The 26,611-nt window shown below is 40.0% G+C and overlaps 1 protein-coding gene across 4 annotated transcripts in view; it reads right to left on the bottom strand.

The window, feature by feature from the left end:
- The window catches only part of FAM13A (family with sequence similarity 13 member A), a 365,856-nt gene that overhangs the window by 211,624 nt on the left and 127,621 nt on the right, over window positions 1-26,611 (bottom strand). For all 4 annotated transcript variants that reach the window (XM_082391636.1, XM_082391638.1, XM_082391635.1 and 1 more), the window contains one exon: window positions 9,087-9,240. In XM_082391636.1, the coding sequence (XP_082247762.1) occupies window positions 9,087-9,240 (154 nt within the window). The remainder of the gene's footprint in view (window positions 1-9,086; window positions 9,241-26,611) is intronic.

Here is a 26,611-nt window from a genome sequence, read left to right on the forward strand (position 1 = left end):
TGTATCCTGCAACATTACCAAATTCATTGATTAGCTCTAGTAGTTTTCTGGTGGCATCTTTAGGATTCTCTATGTATAGTATAATGTCATCTGCAAACAGTGACAGTTTTACTTCTTCTTTTCCAATTGTATTCCTTCTATTTCTTTTTCTTCCCTGACTGCCGTGGCTAGGACTTCCAAAACTATGTTGAATAATAGTGGTGAGAGTGGACATCCTTGTCTTGTTCCTGATCTTAGAGGAAATGCTTTCAGTTATTCACCATTGAGAATGATGTTTGCTGTGGATTTGTCGTATATGGCCTTTATTATGCTGAAGTAGGTTCCCTCTATGCTCATTTTCTGGAGAGCTTTTATCATAAATGGGTGTTGAATTTTGTCAAAAGCTTTTTCTGCATCTACTGAGACGATCATACGGTTTTTATTCTTCAATTTGTTAATATGGTGTATCACACTGACTGATTTGTGTATATTGAAGAATCCTTGCATCTATGGGATAAATCCCACTTGATTATGGTGTATAATCCTTTTAATGTGTTGTTGGATTCTGTTTGCTAGTATTTTGTTGAGGATTTTTGCATCTATATTCATCAGTGATATTGGTCTGTAATTTTCTTTTTTTGTAGAATCTTTGTCTGGTTTTGGTATCAAGGTGATGGTAGCCTCATAGAATGAGTTTGGGAGTGTTCCTTCCTCTGCAATTTTTTGGAAGAGTTTAAGAAGGATGAGAGTTAGCTCTTCTGTAAATGTTTGATAGAATTTGCCTGTGAAGCCATCTGGTCCTGGGCTTTTGTTTGTTGGAAGATTTTTAATCACAGTTTCAATTTCAGTGCTTGTGATTGGTCTGTTCATATTTTCTATTTCTTCCTGGTTCAGTCTCAGCAGGTTGTGCATTTCTAAGAATTTGTCCATTTCTTCCAGGTTGTCCATTTTATTGGCATAGAGTTGCTTGTAGTAATCTCTCATGATCGTTTGTATTTCTGCAGTGTCAGTTGTTACTTCTCCTTTTTCATTTCTAATTCTATTGATTTGAGTCTTCTCCCTTTTCTTCTTGATGAGTCTGGCTAATGGTTTATCAATTTTGTTTATCTTCTCAAAGAACCAGCTTTTACTTTTATTGATCTTTGCTATTGTTTCCTTCATTTCTTTTTCATTTATTTCTGATCTGATCTTTATGATTTCTTTCCTTCTGCTAACTTTGGGGTTTTTTTGATCTTCTTTCTCTAATTGCTTTAGCTGCAAGGTTAGGTTGTTTATTCGAGATGTTTCCTGTTTCTTGAGGTAGGCTTGTATTGCTATAAACTTCCCTCTTAGAACTTTTGCTGCATCCCATAGGTTTTGGGTCGTTGTGTCTCCATTGTCATTTGTTTCTAGGTATTTTTTGGTTTCCCCTTTGATTTCTTCAGTGATCTCTTGGTTAATTAGTAACGCATTGTTTAGCCTCCATGTGTTTGTGTTTTTTACATTTTTTCCCCTGTAATTGATTTCTAATCTCATGGCGTTGTGGTCAGAAAAGATGCTTGATATGATTTCAGTTTTCTTAAATTTACCGAGGCTTGATTTGTGACCCAAGATGTGATCTATCCTGGAGAATGTTCCGTGCGCACTTGAGAAGAAAGTGTAATCTGCTGTTTGGGGATGGAATGTCCTATAAATATCAATTAAATCTATCTGGTCTATTGTGTCATTTAAAGCTTGTTTCCTTATTAATTTTCTGTTTGCACGATCTGTCCATTGGTGTAAGTGAGGTGTTAAAGTCCCCCACTATTACTGTGTTACTGTCGATTTCCTCTTTAATAGCTGTTAGCAGTTGCCATACGTATTGAGGTGCTCGTATGTTGGGTGCACATATATTTATTATTTTTATATCTTCTTCTTGGATTGATCCCTTGATCATTATATAGTGTCCTTCCTTGTCTCTTGTAACATTCTTTATTTTAAAGTCTATTTTATCTGATATGAGTATTGCTACTCCACCTTTCTTTTGATTTCCATTTGCATGGAATATCTTTTTCCATCCCTTCACTTTCAGTCTGTATGTGTCCCTAGGTCTGAAGTGGGTCTCCAGTAGACAGCATATATACGGGTCTTGTTTTTGTATCCATTCAGCCAGTCTATGTCTTTTGGTTGAAGCATTTAATCCATTCACGTTTAAGGTAGTTATCGATATGTATGTTCCTGTTACCGTTTTCTTAATTGTTTTGGGTTTGTTTTTTTAGGTCCTTTTTTTCTCTTGTGTTTCCCACTTAGAGAAGTTCCTTTAGCATTTGTTGTAGAGCTGGTTTGGAGGTGCTGAATTCTCTTAGCTTTTGCTTGTCTGTAAAACTTTTGATTTCTCCATCGAATCTAAATGAGATCCTTGCCAAGTAGAGTAATCTTGGTTGTAGGTTCTTCCCTTTCATCACTTAAAATATATCATGCCACTCCCTTCTGGCTTCTAGAGTTTCTGCTGAGAAATCAGGTGTTAACCTTATGGGAGTTCCCTTGTATGTTATTTGTCATTTTTCCCTTGCTGCTTTCAATAATTTTTCTTTGTCTTTAATTTTTGCCAATTTGATTACTATGTGTCTCAGCGTGTTTCTCCTTGGGTTTTTCCTGTATGGGAATCTCTGCACTTCCTGGATTTGGGTGGCTATTTCCTTTTCCATGTTAGGGAAGTTTGCGACTATAATCTCTTCAAATATTTTCTCGGGTCCTTTCTCTCTCTCTTCTCCTTCTGGGACCCCTATAATGCGAATGTTGGTGCGTTTAATGTTGTCCCAGAGGTCTCTTAGGCTGTCTTCATTTCTTTTCATTCTTTTTTCTTTATTCTGTTCTGCAGCAGTGAATTCCACCATTCTGTCTTCCAGGTCACTTATCCGTTTTTCTGCCTCAGTTATTCTGCTATTGATTCCTTCTAGTGTAGTTTTCTTTTCAGTCATTGTATTGTTCATCTCTGTTTGTTCTTTAATTCTTCTAGATCTTTGTTAAACATTTTTTGCATCTTCTCGATCATTGACTCCATTCTTTTTCCGAGGTCCTGGATCATCTTCACTATCATTATTCTGAATTCTTTTTCTGGAAGGTTGCCTATCTCCACTTCATTAAGTTGTTTTTCTGGGGTTTTATCTTGTTTCTTCATCTGGTACATAGCCCTCTGCCTTTTCATCTTGTCTATTTTTCTGTGAATGTGGTTTTTGCTCCACAGGCTGCAGGACTGTAGTTCTTCTTGCTTCTGCTGTCTGCTCTCTGGTGGATGATGCTATCTAAGAGGCTTGTCGAAGTTTCCTGATGGGAGGGACTGGTGGTGGGTAGAGCTGGCTGTTGCTCTGGTGGGCAGAGCTCAGTAAAACTTTAAATCGCTTGTCTCCTGATGGATGACGCTATCTAAGAGGCTTGTGCAAGCTTCCTGATGGGAGGGACTGGTGGTGGGTAGAGCTGGCTGTTGCTCTGGTGGGCAGAGCTCAGTAAAACTTTAATCTGCTTGTCTCCTGATGGGTGGGGCTGGGTTCCCTCCCTGTTGCTTGTTTGGCCTGAGGCAACCCAACACTGGAGCCTACCCGGCTCTCTGGTGGGGCTAATGGCAGACTCTGGGAGGGCTCACGCCAAGGAGTACTTCCCGGAACTTCTGCTGCCAGTGTCCTTGTCCTCACGGTGAGCCACAGCCACCCCCCGCCTGTGCAGGAGACCCTCCAACACTAGCAGGTAGGTCTGGTTCAGTCTCCTATGGGGTCACTGCTCCTTCCCCTGGGTCCCCATGCGCACACTACTTTGTGTGTGCCCTCCAAGAGTGGAGTCTCTGTTTCCCCCAGTCTTGCCGAAGTCCTGCAATCAAATCCCTCTAGCCTTCAAAGTCTGATTCTCTAGGAATTCCTCCTCCCGTTATCAGACCCCCAGGTTGGGGAGCCTGAAGTGTGGCTCAGAACCTTCACTCCAGTGGGTGGACTTCTGTGGTATAAGTGTTCTCCAGTTTGCAAGTCACCCACCCAGCAGTTATGGGATTTGATTTTATTGTGATTGCGCCCCTCCTACCGTCTCACTGCGGCTTCTCCTTTGTCTTTGCATGTGGGGTGGCTTTTTTGGTGAGTTCCAGTGTTTTCCTGTCGATGTTTGTTCAGCAGTTAGTTGTGATTTTGGTGTTCTCGAAAAAGGGAGTGAGAGCATGTCCTTCTACTCTGTCATCTTGAACCAATCTCCAAGGAAGCCTTTTAAAATACAGGTTTTGGAGCCCTGCCTTGAGTTTTCTGACTCAGTCTGGGTCACCAGGTGCAGGTGATAATGGGCCAGGTGTAGAATTCTCCTGCCTGGATGAGAGGCTATGAGGAAGCACCAGTGAGTGTGGGAGAGATTTATGAGATACTTAAGCAGCAGAATGAACAGGTTTTAGTGATTGATGGACATCAACCTGGAGTGACTGTGTGGATGGACAGGCCATTCATTATGCCCCAGAATTCAAATGGAGCATTCAGATCTTCAAGGGCAAGGAAAGATGATGAGACAATCCACAGGACATGCAGGTACAGGTGAGCATTAGGTAGTTAGATATAGACGTATGGTTGGCCAGGGAGAGCTCTAGACTGAAGGCCTAAGAATGAACGTAGGAAATAATGTTTAATTCTGACTCAGAAGGAAGAGACCTCAAAGGAGATGGAAGAGAGGCCAGAGAAATAGGAAGAAGATAAGAACAATTCAAAATTCATTCAAGCATTTAACGGGGAATGTTTGGCTTGCGGACAGAGTATAAAGGGCCTAAATTCCAAGTAAGTAAGTTTTGATTGTATATTGTCAGCAAAAGTGGGGGAGAGCAAAACAATAACAGTAAACAGTTTGCTTACTTAAGTCAAGACTATGCTATGATCAGGTTTGTTTTGGGGGAACATCATTGTATCACTGGTAGAAAGGAGATGGAGAGAGGGTGAGTCTAGAGGTGGGAGAACAGTTTGAAACTGTGTGGCTGTAATAAGGGCCTAATCTAAAGCATTGGGGGGCGGGGTGGACACAAGACACCCGTTTCAAGAGAGATGTCTAAGGCAGAATGTGAGTGCCAGCGGGAATGGTAAAGGAGGAGGAGTTAAGGGCAAACTAAGGCTTCCAGCTTGGCAGACCGGTGGCCGGCAAACTAAGGTTGGAGAGGGTAGAACGTAGACAAAGTTTTGGAGATGATGCTGTGGGCGTGAGCAATTTCAGGCACCATATGGTTTTTCATGGGTAGTGAGAAATATGGCTCTATTGCTCTTCCGATAGGTCGAGGCTAGGAGTTATGATTTAGAAGTCATCAGCAGTATGGGAACTGAAGTAAAAGACAGTCACCCAGGCAGATACATATTTAGCGAGAATAAGTGACGACCAGTGGTGATTGTCAGGAGAGGGTGAACACAGTACTCAGAATCAGACCTGATGCTATAGATGCTGCCTGACCTACACCAAGTGCAGGGAGACATACGTTCTTTATTCTAAATATTACTCAGTATACTCAGTGAATCAATCTGCAGTTTTTTGTTTTATTTTGTTTTTTGTTTTTTTGGCAATCACATCACACTGACATTTCATACTGTGTTAGAAGTTAACTAAAATCCATGCATATTTTAATTGAACTATTATTAATTAATTTTGGTCTCCTCTTGGCCATGAATCTAAGTACAGGACTTTCCAATTATACTGATTCCATCAGACGTGATGCTTTTGTTGCAAGAAACAGACTACTGCACTAAAAGTAGTTTATCCTATGACGACATATATTTCCCTCTCCTAACTAAAAGTCCAGAGGTATGCGTGTTGAGGGTTGGCTCAGCAGATGAGCAACGATGAGGAACTGAGTCTTTTTCCTACTTTGGCTGCCAACCTCAGTGTGTCAGTGGTACATTCCTCAAGGGCAAAAGGTGATGGTGGCAGCGCCCCGCATTCTGCTTTCACATGAGAACACCTGAAAGCAGGATGGGAGCAGGGGCATGTTGACCCAGAGGCCTACTCTCTTTCTTTTTTATTAAAATTTACATAATAATTTATATACAGTAAAATGCATAAATTTTAGGTGTACAGTTGAAAGAGTTTCGACAAATGCATACACCCATATAACCCACTTCCCTATTGAGAACATTTTCGTCACCCCAGAGGGCTCCCTGGGGTACTTTCTTCATCAATCATCACCACTGCTGCCACCCCCAACTCCATGCAGAGGCAACCACAGCTCTGATCTCTTAAATCATTCTCTTTTTGGTAATCAGGAATGAAAATATTTCCCAGAGCCCTCACTTTCCCTTACATCTTTCCCAGCACACTTTCCCCTACATCTCCTTGGCCAGAACTGTGTCACAGCCAACCTTTAAGTCAATCACTGACTAAAGAGGATAGTATTATAGACCATTTATGCCTCATCCATCTGTTGGGGTCCGTCTGACCTAAGCACACTGCTGCAGACCCAAATAAAACTGGGTTTTTGGGGTTTTTTTAAAGCAAGAAAGAATAGGGAAAGGGCTATACACACACACACACACTATTTTGTTGGTCTACATATCCAGCCATCCAATATCTGACCTATTCTTCCAGCTTTATTTCACTCACAAAAGTGCTAAGTATGTGCTCGTTCAAGCCAATGATTAAAATACTGAGAATGACACAGACACATGTAGAGACCTCCCCTGAACTGAACAGCAATCTATGTTCCAACACTCTGGTCAAAGTTCTTCATCCTGGTCCAAATGCAACCAAATTTGTATTTGTCTGGGTCCCCAATTTTCATTTAGCCCACAAGGGTATCATGAGAATGTCATCCAACACTTTGGCTCCTACACTGGGGCACACAGAGGTGTGTCAGTGGATAGGTTTAGTACTTTTTCCCTTTAAAAGCCCTTTCCTCTGTCTCAGTACTTTTTATGAGACTCAGATTATTCTCAGCTCAGATATTTCGAGTCTCTGTCACTGTAGGGTATTTATCACTTGTTCTGTGCCTGTTTACTCTTTTTGTATACATCCTTCTAAAAGCTGAGCTCATGAGAATGATACCTTGTTTTTCTTAGCTGCTCTTCCATTCTTCCTATTTTTCAGTATGTTAATGATATCATTGTGAACTTCCCAATCCCTTTTCAATCTAGCTTCCTTTTGGCTTATATCTAATGTTTCTACGATCTTTGGAATTTTAGAAAAATCTGCTTTCTAAACAATGTCCAGGTTTACATATCTAACCATGGCTAGCACATTCTTTATTGTTATGGACCTTAAAATGGCCCTGGTACATCCCATTAAACTAATTTCCATAACTTCCATTCCATCCTATTGGTTATAATTAGATCCAGAAAACCATGCTTCCTTGTTGCATTATTTACCATCTCAGAGGTAAGACTATCAGCAAGATCAGTAAAAAAAACGCATTAAATATTCTGCTTTAACAGAATGATGCTTCAGAGTATAGATATGGAGTTTCCAATGATGACATTTATCTGCCAGGTTTGAAACTTGCATTAGGAGAGGAGCAGTCATATTCATCCACCTAAGATATCCGTATTTGACTCCCTCAGTGTTTTCAGTTTATGTATCTTGTACTCTCATGCTTAAACCTAGGAGCTCAAGGATTTCCATGCAGGGCACTCTTCCAAAGATCTCAACAGGTGTTATTTTATTTGTACAGCATGTAAGCTCCTGTTGGTGTATTCTAGTGATTATCTGTATCTCAGCAAGTCTGTCTTGCTTAGGAGATCATATTTATCTATTTTCATTCTATTTTAGGTTTACCATATTATCTTATCAGCCCTAGTTAAAAGGTATGTGTTAAAAAGTGTTTATCCGTGATACAGCTGAAACAAAGTCAGTCACTTTTTAATATTTTAAAAAGAGACCCTTTGCAAAGCACTATAGGAGTCAGATAAACATATTTAAGGTAGATTTTTTTCTATTTAGAAAACTATTTTAATTTTTCATAGCAAAACTGATAAAAGTTATATTTTTTTAATATTCTCTGTGAATCAATGATATTTTCTCAGCTACCACATTACCTCCACTTTATGCTACACTTGATATTCTCCAAAGTAGCTCATTTCATCTGAGCATTGTTCTTCCTTTTCCTCAGATTTCAGTTTAAAGTTCTCTTTATCAGGTTGGCAAGATTCTTCTCCAATACATTCCTCTCATACGCACGCTATCCCCTATACGGCGTCTGTTGTATTCACACATGAGCCCTAGTTCAGAAAACCTCATTTCGGTCTTTTGCTGTTTCGGTTGGGTGCTACACGATACCCCTTACCTTTCATTTCTTCTTCAATGTCATGCCTCAACTGGAAGAAGAAATGAAAATAGCCCTTCAGTGCCCAAAGTGCCATATGAATCAACAAGAGTATAGTGTGGTCTGTAAATGTGATAAGTCTCAGGAAACCTCTTGAGGGAACCTCCCATATCAGTTCCATCAAGATTTACCTCAATATGAATGAGAAAGAAATAAGATGCCTTCCCTCTAGTCGCTACCTGAAGGACTTGGTTTGGATGTTTACCCTCTGACTCTCAGTTGTAAATCTTTAGAGAACTACATGCATCAACCTAATGTGTAAAAGATATGTTATAAATTATCAGCCAATGATAAAAAGATTTAGATAGTATTGTCAAGATTCCTTTATAGGTTTTAAAACTAGTCCCCTTTACTGGTGACAGTTACCAAGGACCGCACGTATGAGACTTACAGTCTCTAGTTGAACTTGGAAGTGTGCCAGGAACAAGAGAGACAAAAAGACATAGTAATACTTTCTTCAGGAATCCGCAGTCTACTTGGTAAGCTAACACTTCTGGACACAGACCTAAGCACGTATCCCTGCTATTAACACCAGGCTTCTATAAAAAGGTGGTGCACCCAATTGACCATATCTCTGGGCTCATGTAAGTGCTTTTGAGATGATTTTATAGCAGCAAGGAAACATCAATCCACAATTATTCTCCAATCTTAGAAGAATATATATCAGTTTAACAAACACTTGATACAAAGAATAGATTTTGTAAAAAGAATTCAACATAGGAATAATAATCTGAAGGTATATCCATAAGGAATTTTTATAACAGAGAATGATTAAATAAAATATCTTCTATTAAAAATACAGCAATACTGAAAATTAAACACCAAAGTTACTTACTTTTACTATGATAAGCCTCGCTAGGTTTTCACACCTCTGGTTATCATTTTCCACATACTCCACTTCAAACAGGGTATTATAATTTTCTAATATTTTAGCCATTATCTTGTTGCAGAGGTCTTGCTCTTTCATGCCTTCAAGCCCAGGAGGCACACTAGAAATAAGGGAAACAAATTGAGAGGAATTACTTTGTAAAAACACAATTGCCAGCACAGCTGACTCAGACTTATACTTTGACCTTTCCTGAATGATTGATCAGCCTTCTTATAAATACACATGGGATTTTTAATAAGTTCTATGGTGACACACAGGATGTTGTTGGGACAATTGGCAAGTTACCAAGATCTGAATTAATAACTTGTGCTGAATAAGAAAAGTACATGTTGTTTAGGAAGAGGGTACAGGTTAACATGCGTGCAATCAATAATGCTTTATACATATTAGAAATTGCTACACATAAAGTAACATTTATAAAAAAGTAAAAGCTAGAGAGAGACCTCCAAGATGGCAGACGAGTAAGACGGGGAGATCACCTTCCTCCCCACAAATACAGCAGAAATACACCTGCATGTGGAACAACCCTACAGAATGCCTACTGAACGCTGGCAGAAGACCTCAGACTTCCCAAAAGGCAAGAAATTCCCCACATACCTGGGGAGGGCAAAAGAAAATAGAAACAACAGAGACAAAAGAATAGGGACGGGCCCTGCACCAGTGGGAGGGCGCCATGAAGGAGGAAAGGTGTCCACACACTAGGAGCCTCTTCGCGGGTGGAGACTGCGGGTGGTGGAGGGGGAAGCTTCGGAGCCACGGAGGAGAGTGCAGCAACAGGGGTGCGGAGGGCAAAGCAGAGAGATTCCCTCAAGGGGCTCGGCGCCGAGCAGCACTCACCAGCCCGAGAGGCTTGTCTGCTCCCCCGCCGGGGCGGGCGGGGCTGGGAGCTGAGGCTCGGGCTTCGGTCGGATCGCAGGGAGAGGCCTGGGGTTGGCGGCGTGAACACAGCCTGAAGGGGCTAGTGCACCACGGCGAGCCGGGAGGGAGTCCGGGAAAAGGTCTGCAGCTGCCGAAGAGGCAAGAGACTTTTTCTTACCTCTTTGTTTCCTGGTGCGTGAGGAGAGGGGATTCAGAGCGCCGCCTAAATGAGCTCCAGAGACGGGCGTGAGCCGTGGCTATCAGCACGGACCCCAGAGACGGGCATGAGACGCTAAGGCTGCTGCTGCCGCCTCCAAGAAGCCTGTGTGCGAGCACAGGTCACTCTCCACACCGCCCCTCCCGGGAGCCGGTGCAGCCCGCCACGGCCAGGCTCCCGTGATCCGGGGACAACTTCCCCGGGAGAACGCACGGCGCGCCTCGGGCTGCTGCAACGTCACGACGCCTCTGACGCCGCAGGCTCGCCCCGCCTCCTCCGTACCGCTCCCTCCCCCCCGCCTGAGTGAGCCAGAGCCCCCGAAGCAGCTGCTCCTTTAACCCCGTCCTGTCTGAGCAAAGAACAGACCCCCTCAGGCGACCTACATGCAGAGGCGGGTCCAAATCCAAAGCTGAACCCCGGGAGCTGTGCAAACAAAGAAGAGAAAGGGAAATCTCTCCCAGCAGCCTCAGGAGCAGCGGATTAAATCTTCACAGTCAACTTGATGTACCTGCATCTGTGGAATACCTGAGCATACAACGAATCATCAGAAATTCAGGAGGTGGACTTTGGGAGCAACTGTAGGCTTGGGGTTTGCTTTCGGCACCTAATTTGTTTCTGGTCTTAGGTTTATCTTAGTTTAGTATTTAGAGTTTATTATCACTGGTAGATTTGGTTACTGATTTGGTTGCTCTCTTCCTTTTTTTTCTTTTAATATATATATATATATATTATTTACCTATTTCTCTTTTTGTGAGTGTGTATGTGTATGCTTCTTTGTGTGATTTTGCCTGTACAGCTTTGCTTTTACTACTTGTCCTAGGGTTCTGTCTGTCCTTTTTCTTTTTTTTTTTTTAGTAGAGTTTTTAGCGCTTCGTATCATTGGTGGATTTGTTTTTTGGTTTGGTGGCTCTCTTCTTTCTTTCCATTTTTTTATTACTTTAAAAATTTCTTTATTTTTAATAATATTTATTTTTTATTTTAATAACTATCTTATTTTATTTTTTTCTTTCTTTCTTTTCTTCTCCCTTTTCTTCTGAGCCATGTGGCTCACACGGTTGTCAACCAGGTGTCAGGCCTGAGCCTCTGTGTGGGAGAGCCAAGTTCAGGACATTGGTCCACCAGAGACCTCCTGGCTCCATGTAATATCAAACAGCAAAAGCTCTCCCAGAGATCTCCATCTCAACGCTAAGACCCAGCTCACTCAACGACCAGCAAGCTACAATGCTAGACACCCTATGCCAAACAATGAGCAAGACAGCAACCCAACCCCACCCATTAGCACAGAGGTTGCCTAAAATCACAGACACCCCAAAACACACACTGGACGTGGTCCTCCCCACCAGAAAGACAAGATCCAGCCTCATCCAGCAAAACACAGGCACCAGTCCCCTCCACCAGGAAGCCTACACAACCCACTGAACCAACCTTAGCCACTGGGGGGAGACACCAAAAACAAAGAGAACTACGAACCTACAGCCTGCGAAAAGGAGACCCCAAACACAGTAAGTTAAGCAAAATGAGAAGACAGAGGAAACACACAGCAGATGAAGGAACAACGTAAAACCCCATCAGACCAAACAAATGAAGAGGATACAGGCAGTCTACCTGAAAACGAATTCAGAGTAATGATAGTAAAGATGATGCAAAATCTTGGAAATAGAATGGAGAAAATACAAGAAACATTTAACAAGGACCTAGAAGAACTAAAGAGCAAACAAACAATGATGAACAACACAATAAATGAAATTAAAAATTCTCTAGAAGGATTCAACAGCAGAATAACTGAGGCAGAAGAACGCATAAGTGACCTGGAAGATAAAATAGTGGAAATAACTACCGCAGAGCAGAATGAAGAAAAAAAGAATGAAAAGAATTGAGGACAGTCTCAGAGACCTCTGGGACAACATTAAACGCACCAACATTCGAATTATAGGGGTCCCAGCAGAAGAAGAGAAAAAGAAAGGGACAGAAAATATTTGAAGAAATTATAGTTGAAAACTTCCCTAATATGGGAAAGGAAATAGTCAATCAGGTCCAGGAAGTGCAGAGAGTCCCATACAGGATAAATCCAAGGAGAAACATGCCAACACACATATTAATCAAACTATCAAAAATTCAATACCAAGAAAAAATATTAAAAGCAGCAAGGGAAAAACAACAAATAATATACAAGGGAATTGCCGTAAGGTTAACAGCTGATCTTCCAGCAGAAACTCTGCAAGCCAGAAGGGAGTGGCAGGACATATTTAAAGTGATGAAAGGGGAAAACCTGCAACCAAGATTACTGTACCCAGCAAGGATCTCATTCAGATTAGATGGAGAAATTAAAACCTTTACAGACAAGCAAAAGCTAAGAGAATTCAGCACCACCAAACCAGCTTTAAAACAAATGCTAAAGGAACTTCTCTAGGTAGGAAACACAAGAGAAGGAAAAGACCTACAATGACAAACCCAAAACAATTAAGAAAACAGTAACAGGAACATACATATCGATAACTACCTTAAATGTAAATGGAGTAAATGCTCCAACCAAAAGACACAGACTGGCTGAATGGATACAAAAACAAGACCCGTATATAGGCTGTCTACAAGAGACCCACTTCAGACCTAGGGACACATACAGACTGAAAGTGAGGGGATGGAAAAAGATATTCCATGCAAATGGAAATCAAAAGAAAGTTGGAGTAGCAATTCTCATATCAGACAAAATGGTCTTTAAAATAAAGACTAAATAAGAGACAAAGAAGGACACTACATAATGATCTAGGGATCAATCCAAGAAGAAGATATAACAGTTGTAAATATTTATGCACCCAACATAGGAGTACCTCAATACATATGGCAGATGCTAACAGCCATAAAAGGGGAAATAGACAGTAACACAATCATAGTAGGGGACTTTAACACCCCACTTTCACCAATGGACAGATCATCCAAAATGAAAATAAATAAGGAAACACAAGCTTTAAATGATACACTAAACAAGATGGACTTAATTGATATTTATATGACATTCCATCCAAAAACAACAGAATACACTTTCTTCTCAAGTGCTCATGGAACATTCTCCAGGATAGATCATATCTTGGGTCACAAATCAAGCCTTGGTAAATTTAACAAAATTGAAATCTTATCAAGTACCTTTTCAGACCACAACACTATGAGACTAGTTACCAGTAACAGGAAAAAATTGGTAAAAAATACAAACACATGGAGGCTAAACAATACACTACTAAATAATCAAGAGATCACTGAAGAAATCAAAGAGAAAATCAAAAGATACCTAGAAACAAATGACAATGAAAACATGATGACCCCAAACCTATGGGATACAGCAAAATCAGTTCTAAGAGGGAAGTTTATAGCAATACAATCCTACCTCAAGAGACAAAAAACATCTCAAATTAACAACCTAACCTTATACCTAAAGCAATTAGAGAAAGAAGAACTAAGAAACCCCAAAGTTAGCAGAAGGAAAGAAATCATAAAGATCAGATCAAAAATAAATGAAGGAAACAATAGCAAAGATGAATAATACTAAAAGCTGGTTCTTTGAGAAGATAAACAAAAGTGAGAAACCTTTAGCCAGACTCATCAAGAAAAAACGGAGAAGACTGAAATCAATAGAATTAGAAATGAAGAAGGTGAAGTAACAACTGGCAGTGCCGAAATACAAAGGATCATGAGAAATTACTACAAGCAACTATATGCCAATAAAATGGACAACCTGGAAGAAATGGACAAATTCTTAGAAACGTACAACCTTCTGAGACTGAACCAGGAAGACATTGAAAATATAAACAGACCAATCACAAGCACAGAAATTGAAACTGTGATTAAAAATCTTCCAACAAACAGAAGCCAAGGACCAGATGGCTTCACAGGCGAATTCTATCAAACATTTAGAGAAGAGCTAACACCTATCCTTCTCAAACTTTTCCAAAATATAGCAGAGGGAGAAACACTGCCAAACTCATTCTACAAGGCCACCATCACCCTGATATCAAAACCAGACAAAGATGTCACAAAGAAAGAAAACTACAGGCCAATATCACTGATGAACATAGATGCAAAAATCCTCAACAAAATACTAGCAAACTGAATCCAACAGCACATTACAAGGATCATATACCATGGTCAAGTGGGCTTTACCCCACGAATGCAAGAATTCTTCAATACACGCAAATTAATCAATGTGATAAACCATATTAACAAATTGAAGGATAAAAACCATATGATCATCTCAATAGATGCAGAGAAAGCTTTCGACAAAATTCAACACCCATTTATGATAAAAACACTCCAGAAAGTAGGCATAGAGGGAACCTACTTCAACATAATAAAGGCCACATATGACAAACCCACAGCCAACATCGCTCTCAATGGTGAAAAACTGAAACCATTGCCTCTAAGATCAGGAAGAAGACAAGGTTGTCCACTCTCACCACTATTATTCAACATAGTTTTGGAAGTTTTAGCCACAGCAATCAGAGAACAAAAAGAAACAAAAGGAATCCAAATCGGAAAAGAAAAAGTAAAGCTGTCACTGTTTGCAGATGACATAATACTATACATAGAGAATCCTAAAGATGCTACCAGAAAACTACTAGAGCTAATCAATGAATTTGGTAAAGTAGCAGGATACAACATTAATGCCCAGAAATCTCTTGCATTCCTACACATTAATGATGAAAAATCTGAAGGAGAAATTAAGGAAACACTTCCACTTACCATTGCAACAGAAAGAATAAAATACCTAGGAATACACCTACCTAAGGAGACAAAAGACCTGTATGCAGAGAACTATAAGACACTGATGAAAGAAATTAAAGATGATACCAACAGATGGAGAGATATACCATGTTCTTGGATTGGAAGAATCAACACTGTGAAAGTGACTCTACTACCCAAAGCAATCTACAGATTCAATGCAATCCTTATCAAACTATCAATGGCATTATTATTCACAGAACTAGAACAAAAATTTCACAATTTGTATGGAAACACAAAAGACCCCGAATAGCCAAAGCAATCTTGAGAAAGAAAAACGGAGCTGGAGGAATCAGACTCCCTGACTTCAGACTATACTACAAAGCTACAGTAATCAAGACAGTATGGTACTGGCACAAAAACAGAAATATAGATCAATGGAACAGGAGAGAAAGCCCAGAGATAAACCCACACACATATGGTCACCTCATCTTTGATTAAGGAGGCAAGAATATACAATGGAGAAAAGACTGCCTCTTCAATAAGTGGTGCTGGGAAAACTGGACAGCTACATGTAAAAGAATGAAATTAGAACACTCCCTAACACCATACAAAAAAATAAACTCAAAATGGGTTAAAGACCTAAACGTAAGGCCAGACACTATCAAACTCTTAGAGGAAAACATAGGCACAACACTATGACATACATCACAGCAAGATCCTTTTTGACCCACCTCCTAGAGTAATGGAAATAAAAGCAAAAATAAACAAATGGGAACTACTGAAACTTAAAAGCTTTTGCACAGCAAAGGAAAACATAAACAAGACGAAAAGACAACCCTCAGACTGGGAGAAAATATTTGCAAATGAAGCAACTGACAAAGGATTAATCTCCAAAATTTATAAGGAGCTCATACAGCTCAATATCAAAAAAACCAAACAATCCAATCTAAAAATTGGCAGAAGGCCAAAATAGACATTTCTCCAAAGAAGATATACAGATTGCCAACAAACACATGAAAGGATGCTCAACATCACTAATCATCAGAGAAATGCAAATCAAAACTACAATGAGGTATCACCTCACACCAGTCAGAATGGCCATCATCAAAAAGCTACCAACAATAAATGCTGGAGAGGGTGTGGAGAAAAGGGAATCCTCTTGCACTGTTGGTGGGAATGTAAATTGATACAGCCACTATGGAGAACTGTATGGAGGTTCCTTAAAAAACTAAAAACAGAACTACCATACCACCCAGCAATCCCACTACTGGGCATATACCCTGAGAAAACCATAATTCAAAAAGAGTCATGTACCAAAATGTTCATTGCAGCACTATTTACAATAGACAGGACATGGAAGCAACCTAAGTGTCCATCGACAGATGAATGGATAAAGAAGATGTGGCACATATATACAATGGAATATTACTCAGCCATAAAAAGAAACGAAATTGAATTCTTTGTAGTGAGGCGGGTGGACCTAGAGTCTGTCATACAGAGTGAAGTAAGTCAGAAAGAGAAAAACAAATACCGTATGCTAACACATATATATGGAATCTAAAAAAAAAAAAAAAGGTTCTGAAGAACCTAGGGGCAGGACAGTAATAACGACACAGATGTAGAGAATGGACTTGAGGACATGGGGAGGGGGATGGGTAGGCTGGGACGAAGTGAGAGAGTGGCATGGACATATATACACTACCAAATGTAAAATAGATAGCTAGTGGGAAGCAACTTCATACCACAGGAAGATCAGCTCGGTGCTTTGTGACCACCTACAGGGGTGGGATAGGGAGGATGGGAGGGAGATGCAAGATAGAGGAGATATGGGGATATATGTATATGTATAGCTGATTTACTTTGTTATAAAGCAGAAACTAATGCACCATTGTAAAGCAATTATACTCCAATAAAGATGTTAAAAAAAAAGAAAGAAAAAGCTAGAAAGAACAAGTGTTATCACAAAAAGAATTGGTGTTTTACCATGACAGAAATACTCAGTTACACAAATAACAGCAACACAGTCTTTATTTAAAGATTTTTTAGATAATGCACAAAAGGCTCACAATCTAAAGGAAAAGATAAATAATTCTGGGAAAAAATGCTGATAACTGTTGAAGATTATGTACATTGAAGATGCATTATACTATTCTCTCTTCTTTTGGGTATGTTTAAAAGTTTCCATAATTAAATAAAAGAGGTATAAAAAGCTTCTGAACACAGAAGACACTCTATATAAGGTAGAAAGACAAGCTATAGATTGGAGGAAAAGAAATATCTCTTCAGTAACATGGACAACTGACATAGCATTAGTAATCAGAGTATCTAAAGTATTTTTACTAATCAATAAGACACTGAGTAATTCTCTTATCTTTGTTTCTTTTTTAAAAAAAGAGACAAAAGACAAATTGAAAAACTCAGAAGAAAACACTTGGACAGTCAAGAACCTTATGAAAAGATACTTAATCTGACTGAGTAATCAGTGAAATGCACTAAAAAAGTAACAATGATGCATCAATTAATATCCACCTGTATTCATTTCCTACGGCTGATGCAACAAAACTGGGACAAACTGGGTGGCTTGAGACAGAAATTGATTCTCTCCCAGTTCTGGAGGCCAGAAGAGTAACAGCAGTATTACCAGACAGAAATTAAAGTGAGCAAGGCCATACACACCACAGAGGCTCAAGGGGGAGATTATGGCTACGGCATTACTTGGCTGTAGCTGCACCACTTCAATCTTCAATCAAGGCCGACATCTTAAATTTCTCTCTACTCCATGTTCACATGGCCTTCTCCTCTGTGTGCGTGTCCGATCCCCTTCTGCCCCCTTCCTATAAGAATACATGTGATTGCATTCAGTACCCACTCAAATAATCTAAGACAATCCCTTTATCTGAAGATCTCTATCTTAATTACAACCCTAAAGTCCCCCTTTTTCACCAAATAGGGTAGTATTTACAGTTTGCAAGGATTATAACTTGATATCTCTGGGGGACATTGTTCACCCTACTATACCATCTTCGGGGTACATATCCTAAGGTGACTCCCAATGAGTCACACTCCTGTACTCATCTCGGGGGTAGGCAGAACCTGTGACTTGCCTCTGATCAAGAGAATATGGCAAAGGTCATATGACGTCACTCCCATGATTGAGTCTTATATAATGTAACATAATCTCAGCAGACTGGAGTGAGGATTCTGCTGCTGGTCTTGATGAAATAAGCTGCCATGTTCGGAGAGGACCCATGAGACCGCCACATGGCAGGGGACTAATGTGTACCTGAGGCCTGCCTCTAGGTCACAGCCAGTAAGGAGCTGGGGTCCTGATGCAGCTGCAAGGAAATGAGTCTACCAACAACAACTCATGAGCTTGAAAGCAGATTCTGTTCCAAACTTGAGCCTCCTTATGAAAATGCAGCCCAGCTGTTACCTTGATTTCAGCTTTGTAAGACCAGAGACAGAGGACCCAGCTAAGCTGTGCCTGGACACCTGAGCCATAGAAAGCATGAGATAGCAAACTTTTGTTGTTTTAAGGCACTACATTTGTGGTGATCTGTTACACAACAATTGAAAACTAGAACAGAGTTCGGTATCTGGAAGTGGGTTACTGCTCTAACAAATATCTAAAATGTGGGAATGTCTTTGGAACTGGATACTGAGAGGAGACAGGAAGAATTTGGGTAGCATGACAGAGACAGCCTAAAATGCCTTCAACAGATTTTTAGTTGACATCTGGATTTTAAGGACACCACTGGTGGACTTCCTTGGCAGTCCAGTGGTTAAGAATCCACGCTTTCACTGCAGGGGGCATGGACTCGATCCCTGGTCGGGGAACTAAGATCCCGCATGCCACGCAGTGTGCCCCCTGTCCCCCCCCCCAAAAAGGACACTGCCGGTGAGAGCTCAGAAGTCCTAGCCAGGCAGTAATAAGGAAGGGGTGAGGTCAAACCAGAGTATGTCATATCTTACAGAAGTAAAATAATAGGCAATGAGAGAAGTGGTAACACTCACTAGACAAACTTAGGTAGAGACCCAGAGCGTGAATTTTAGAACTCTTTTGTGTTCTGTTTACCGATGACTTGGAAAAAGATGAATTATGGCCTCCTGGGTCTTCATGTGGAAACAAAGGATAGGTCTCACTAAATAACAATTTTTAAATAGAACAAAGAATGCAGGAACAAATGACTTATCAGGAGAGAGAAGAAACCACAGCAAAGATAATAAATCAGTCATAATGACTCCCAGGTTCTGTTCCAAAGGTACAGATCAGCCTAAAGTACATTTTTTTTTTTAACTTTTTGGCCTCAACCAGGGATCGAACCCACACACCCCTACAGTGGAAGGTGGCTGGCTTTTGTCAACCTAGAGTGACCTTTGCCTCATTTTAAAGCTAAAATCTCCACCCCAAGGGTGGGGGATTGCCACTATTTTTGAACCTGCAACTGTGTTTGAGCATGTTGTTGTACCGTGCAAGCCCATCTGGAACTCCACCTCTACGTGGAAAATCACACTTGCCCCTTCATGAATATGCATGCACCCATAGCTTAAACTTCCCTGATCCTGCTGTGCTGGGAGACAAGGCTTTGCGAGCTATCTCCCTGTCTCCTTACTTGTCACAAGGAATAAATGCTTCTGCTTTAATCAAAAGTACTTGGTGTCTTCATTTGGCTAAGCACCCCAAGTGATGGACGCATTGTGCCCAGTAACAAGAAAATAAGAAACACGTTATTGGAAACTGGAGGAAGGGAGATCCTTGCTTTGTTGGCAGAAAGCTTAGTGAAATTGTATCCTGCGTTATGTGGGAAGCAGCATTTGTAAGCAACAAGCTTGTATATACAGTGCAAGAAATTTCCAAGCAATATTTTGAAAGTACCGCCTGATTTCTCCTTGCCACTTATGGTAAAAGCTGAGAGTGTGAGAGAGAGACAGAGATAGAGAGACAGAGGAAGGGAGAGGGAAGAGAGAAGGAGGGAGAGAGGGAGAGGGAGGGAAGGGGAGAGAGAGAGAAACTGAGGTTAAAACTTAAGTAAAAAGGAAATAGGACTTGATTTAAAAGTTGACTCTACAGATGGCAAAAGACACTGAAATTAAGAGATTCACTGTCAGGAAAGCAAGTTCCATAGAAAAGGTTGAGACTGTGATGATATAACCTTTTGCTAAAACCTCAGAAAGATCAAAACCTCAGACTATTCAGTTAGACAAAGGTCCCTTTCAGGTGATTAAGGGTGTGTCTCACAGATCCTTTCAATTAAACCAGAGAGCCTCTAGGAACTTAAAGGCACTGCCCATCAACCATTTTAGCACGAGCCTGAAACAGAGAAAGGATTATCTTGGAAAGATCTGAGGGGGTGCGTCTTTTTTTCTAGTGGCGTGAATCCCAGTGAAATTCACAGAAGACTAGTAAGTTTTTGAGAAATTTATTTCGGCAGAAACACTGCCAACTTGGAAGGAAAGGGACAAAAAGGGTACAAAATGAAAGGAGGCCATTAGATTTCCAAAATTCTATTGGCAGGAAGCAGGCTGATAAAGCTACTCAGCTGCAAATGTGCTGCCTTTCATCAAAAATGAAGGATGACTCAGAGGGCAGAACCAAGAACCAAGAGGGTGAAGTTGAAAAGCACGGAGAAGTATTCCCAGGCTTTGAGACCTAGTCAACAGATCTGCAACATTTGCTGGGCTGGATATCAGAAATGTCATTAGCCAGCGACTTTATTTTTTTATCTTGAATTTCTTCCTGTTCGAACCAGAACATCTATTGTTGTTATCCTATGTTTGTTCCATCAATATATGTTAGGTGTGTTGAAGCAAATAACTTCTCTCTTTAGTTTCATCCTCTAAGGATGCCTTTCTCAACCACAGAGTAACAGCCCGTTTTGAGATGTTGCCAGTTATCTGTTGTAACAAAGCAGACACTTCAGGCTTATTTTGAAACTAAATTGGATTCAAGGTATTCTATATAATACATTTACTCTCAATCATTTTTATTACAGTATGTTTCTTTAGTCAGATGTAAGGGTAAAACTTCAGTTAAGGAATGCATGGATCCTATCACTTAAGACCTTTTGCATCAATTCTGCAGCAGTCTGCTGGAGATACCTGTGGCAATTATAACTTCCTGCCATAGGGTTATTCCCATTCATAAAAGCTTGTCAATTTTAAATTTACCACTTTTTAAATATCCAAGACAAAACAAATGAGAAACAATGTAAGGAGAGGATTCTGGGAAGATAGTGGAGTAGGAAGCAACAGACATCTGTCCCCCTACCTAGATAACAATTACACCAGCAGAATTTGTCTGATGAAATATTTTGGAACTCAGTAACATCCAGGGAAGGCTCAGACAGTAAGCTGTGATTAATTTTGGTCAATTTTAGCTCTTAGCACAGTAGCCACTCATCCCCCACCCCAGCCATGTGGCAGGAAGCTACTCTCAGGTTCCTTGAGCAGCTTGCACACAGCTTGTGGGAGCCAGGATAAGCAAAAAGGACCCTGTCGTTCAAATAACTGGGGAGCTGTGCTCTGAATGCTGACTGCTACTTCTGACGTGCAAAAAGGTGGGCAGCCATTGCTGCTGCACTTCCCTCCCTTGTTGAAAGCCCCTCCCTCTTAGCTGAAGCGACTTCTTGGGGATTTAAAGGGCTGACACTCTTTTTTCTGCCACTTTGACTTCTTTCCTTTTTCCTCTTTTGGGAGTCAGACATTCAAGTCTAGGACATTCAAAAACAACTGCATATATGGGGAAAATTAGAAAGTGACTGTGCATGCCCAGGGAAAGGCTCAAAAAAGACCTGAGAAGACCTTAAGTTTATACTTAAGGCTGATGTTGGTACAAAAACAGTCTACAACAATCAAAATCAAAAACTAAAACCAAAACCAAAACCAATCAACAAAAACATTAAAAACAGCATACCCCAGGCAAGGAGGAAAATCTGATTTCCAGAGTTACTACATTAGTAGATTTACATGTCTTTTGTTCAACAAAAAAATCACAAGGCATACAGAGACAGGAAAATATGGCTCATTCAGGGAAAAAATAAAGCAACAGAAACTGTGCTAGAAAAAGATGTGATGGAAGATATACTAAAGACTTTAAAACAACTGTCTTAAAGATGCTCAGAAAACTAAAAGAAGATGTCGAAAAGTCAAGAAAATAATGCGTGAACAAAATGGAAGTATCAATAAAGAGAAAGAAAACCCAAAAAGGAAGCCAAAAGAAATTTTGGAGATGAAAAGTACAGTAATTGCAACGAGAAATTCACTGGAAGGATTCAAAGACAGATTTCAGCAGGCAGAAGAAAGAATCAGTGAACATGAAGACAGGACAATGGAAATTATTGAGTGTGAGGAAAAGGAAGAAAAAAAGATCTAAGAAAAGCAAACACAACCTAATGAACCTGTGGGACACCAGCAAGTACCAACCTACACATCATAAGAGTCCCAGAAGGAGAAGAGAAAGAGAAAAGGGCAGAGAAAATATCTGAAGAAATAATGAATGAAAACTTCAAGATGAAAGATATGAGTATGAATATCCAAGAAGCTCAAAGGACCCAAAGACCTACACTAAGACACATTATAATCAAACTTTGAAAAGCTGAAGACAAAGAGAGAATTTTGAAAGCAGCAAGAGGGAAGTGAATCATCACATACAAGGGATCTTCAATTAGATTATCAAGAGATTTCTCATCAGAAAGTTTGGAGGCCAGAGACTGATATACTCAAAATGCTAAAAGAGAGAAACTATCAACCAATAATTATATCTGTGGCAAAAATGTCCGCCAAAAGTGAGGGAGAAATTAAGATATTCCCAGATAAACAAAAGCTGAGGGAGTCAGTGACCAACACCCCTGCCATGCAAGAAATGTTCAAGGGAATCCTGCATACTGAAATGAAAGGACAATAGGCAGTAAAATGAAGCTGAACTGAGAAAGAAATATTTCAATAAAGGTAAATACATGGGGAATTATAAAAGCTTGTGTTACTGTAACGATGGTCCCTCTCATCAAGCCACTTAGATAGCCTCATCCACCAGAGGGCACACAGCAGAAGCAAGAAGAACTAAAATCCTGCAACCCGTGGAACAAAAACCACATTCACGAAAGATAGACAAGATGAAAAGGCAGAGGGCTAGGTACCAGATGAAGGAACAAGATAAAACCCCAGAAAAACAACTAAATGAAGTGGAGATAGGCAACCTCCCAGAGAAAGAATTCAGAATAATGATAGTGAAGATGATCCAGGACCTCGGAAAAAGAATGGAGGCAAAGATCGAGAAGATGCAAGAAATGTTTAACAAAGACCTAGAAGAATTAAAAAACAAACAAACAGAGATGAACAATACAATAACTGAATTGAAAACTACACTAGAAGGAATCAATAGCAGAATAACTGAGGCAGAAGAATGGATAAGTGACCTGGAAGACAGAATGGTGGAATTCACTGCTGTGGAACAGAATAAAGAAAAAAGAATGAAAAGAAATGAAGACAGCATAAGAGACCTCTGGGACAACATTAAACACACCAACATTCACAATATCGGGGTCCCAGAAGGAGAAGAGAGAGAGAAAGGACCCGAGAAAATATTTGAAGAGATTATATTCGAAAACTTCCCTAACATGGGAAAGGAAATAGCCACCCAAGTCCAGGAAGCGCAGTGAGTCCTGTACAGAATAAACCCAAGGAGAAACACGCCGAGACACATAGTAATCAAAGTGGCAAAAATTAAAGACAAAGAAAAATTATTGAAAGCAGCAAGGGAAAAACGAAAAATAACATACAAGGGAACTTCCATAAGGTTAACACCTGATTTCTCAGCAGAAACTCTAGAAGCCAGAAGGGAGTGGCATGATATATTTAAAGTGATGAAAGGGAAGAATCTACAACCAAGATTACTCTACCCGGCAAGGATCTCATTCAGATTCGATGGAGAAATCAAAAGCTTTACAGACAAGCAAAAGCTAAGAGAATTCAGCACCACCAAACCAGCTCTACAACAAATGCTAAAGGAACTTCTCTAAGTGGGAAACACAAGAGAAGAAAAGGACCTACAAAACCAAACCCAAAACAATTAAGAAAATGGTCACAGGAACATACATATCGATAATTACCTTAAACGTGAATGGATTAAATGCCCCAACCAAAAGACATAGACTGGCTGAATGGATACAAAAACAAGACCCATCTATGTGCTGTTTACAAGAGACCCACTTCAGACCTAGGGACACATACAGACTGAAAGTGAGGGGATGGAAAAAGATATTGCATGCAAATGGAAATCAAAAGAAAGCTGGAGTAGCAATACTCATATCAGATAAAATAGATTTTAAAATAAAGAATGTTACAAGAGACAAGGAAGGACACTACATAATGATCAAGGGATCAATCCAAGAAGAAGATATAACAATTATAAATATATATGCACCCAACATAGGAGCACCTCAATACATAAGGCAACTGCTAACAGCTATAAAAGAGGAAATCGACAGTAACACAGTAACAGTGGGGGACTTTAACACCTCACTTACACCAATGGACAGATCATCCAAAATGAAAAGAAATAAGGAAACAGAAGCTTTAAATGACACAATAGACCAGGTAGATTTAATTGATATTTATAGGACATTCCATCCCAAAACAGCAAATTACACTTTCTTCTCAAGTGTGCGCAGAACATTCTCCAAGATAGATCACATCTTGGGTCACAAATCAAGCCTTGGTAAATTGAAGAAAACTGAAATCATATCAAGCAGCTTTTCTGACCACAACGCCATGAGATTAGAAATCAATTAAAGGGAAAAAAACATAAAAAACATAAAAAACACAAAAACATGGAGGCTAAACAATATGTTACTAAATAACCAGGCGATCACTGAAGAAATCAAACAGGAAATCAAAAAACACCTAGAGACAAATTACAATGAAAACACGATGATCCAAAACCTATGGGATGCAACAAAAGCAGTTCTAAGAGGGAAGTTTATAGCTATACAATCCTACCTCAAGAAACAAGAAAAATCTCAAGTAAACAATCTAACCTTACACCTAAAGGAACTAGAGAAAGAAGAACAAATAAAACCCAAAGTTAGCATGAGGAAAGAAATCATAAAGATCAGAGCAGAAATAAATGAAATAGAAACAAAAAATCAATAGCAAAGATCAATAAAAGTAAAAGCTGGTTCTTTGAGAAGATAAACAAAATTGATAAACCATTAGCCAGACTCATCAAGAAAAAGAGGGAAAGGACTCAAATCAATAAAAGTAGAAATGAAAAAGGAGAAGTTACAACAGACACCACAGAAATACAAAGCATCCTAAGAGACTACTACAAGCAACTCTATGCCAATAAAATGGACAACCTGGAAGAAATGGACAAATTCTTAGAAAGGTATAACCTTCCAAGACTGAATCAGGAAGAAATAGAAAATATGAACAGACCAATCACAAGTAATGAAATTGAAACTGTGATTAAAAATCTTCCAACAGGGGGCTTCCCTGGTGGCGCAGTGGTTGAGAATCTGCCTGCCAATGCATGGGACACGGGTTCGAGCCCTGGTCTGGGAAGATCCCACATGCCACGGAGCAACTGGGCCCGTGAGCCACAATTACTGAGCCTGCGTGTCTGGAGCCTGTGCTCCACAACAAGAGAGGCCGCGATAGTGAGAGGCCTGCGCACCGCGATGAAGAGTGGCCCCCACTTGCCGCAACTAGAGAAAGCCCTAGCACAGAAACGAAGACACAACACAGCCATAAATAAAAAAAAAAAAAAAAAAAAAAATCTTCCAACAAACAAAAGTCCAGGACCAGATGGCTTCACAGGTGAATTCTATCAAACATTTAGAGAAGAGCTAACACCCATCCTTCTCAAACTCTTCCAAAAAACTGCAGAGGAAGGAACATTCCCAAACTCATTCTCTGAGGCCACCATCACCCTGATGCCAAAATCAGACAAAGATACGACAAAAAAAGAAAATTACAGACCAATATCACGGATGAATATAGATGCAAAAATACTCAACAAAATAGTACCAAAGAGAATCCAACAACACATTAAAAGGATCATACACCATGATCAAGTGGGATTCATCCCAGGGATGCAAGGATTCTTCAATATACGCAAATCAATCAATGTGATACACCACATTAACAAATTGAAGGATAAAAACCATATGATCATCTCAATAGATGCAGAAAAAGCTTTTGACAAAATTCAACACCCATTTATGATAAAAACTCTCCAGAAAGTGGGCATAGAGGGAACCTACCCCAACATAATAAAGACCATAGACGACAAACCCACAGCAAACATCATTCTCAATGGTGAAAAACTGAAAGCATTTCCTCTAAGATCAGGAAAGAGACAAGGATGTCCACTCTCACCACTATTATTCAACATAGTTCTGGAAGTCCTAGCCATGGCAATCAGATAAGAAAAAGAAATTAAAGGAAAACAAATTGGAAAAGAAGAAGTAGAAGTGTCACTGTTTGCAGATGACATGATACTACACACAGAGAATCCTAAAGATGCTACCAGAAAACTACTAGAGCTAATCAATGAATCTGGTAATGTTGCACGATACAAAATTAATGCACAGAAATCTCTTGCATTCCTATACACTAATGATGAAAAATCTGAAAGAGAAATTATGGAAACACTCCCATTTACCACTGCAACAAAAAGAATAAA

Source organism: Balaenoptera borealis (assembly GCF_965194805.1).
Source record: "Balaenoptera borealis genome assembly, chromosome: 4".
Classification (NCBI taxonomy): Eukaryota; Metazoa; Chordata; class Mammalia; order Artiodactyla; family Balaenopteridae; genus Balaenoptera; species Balaenoptera borealis.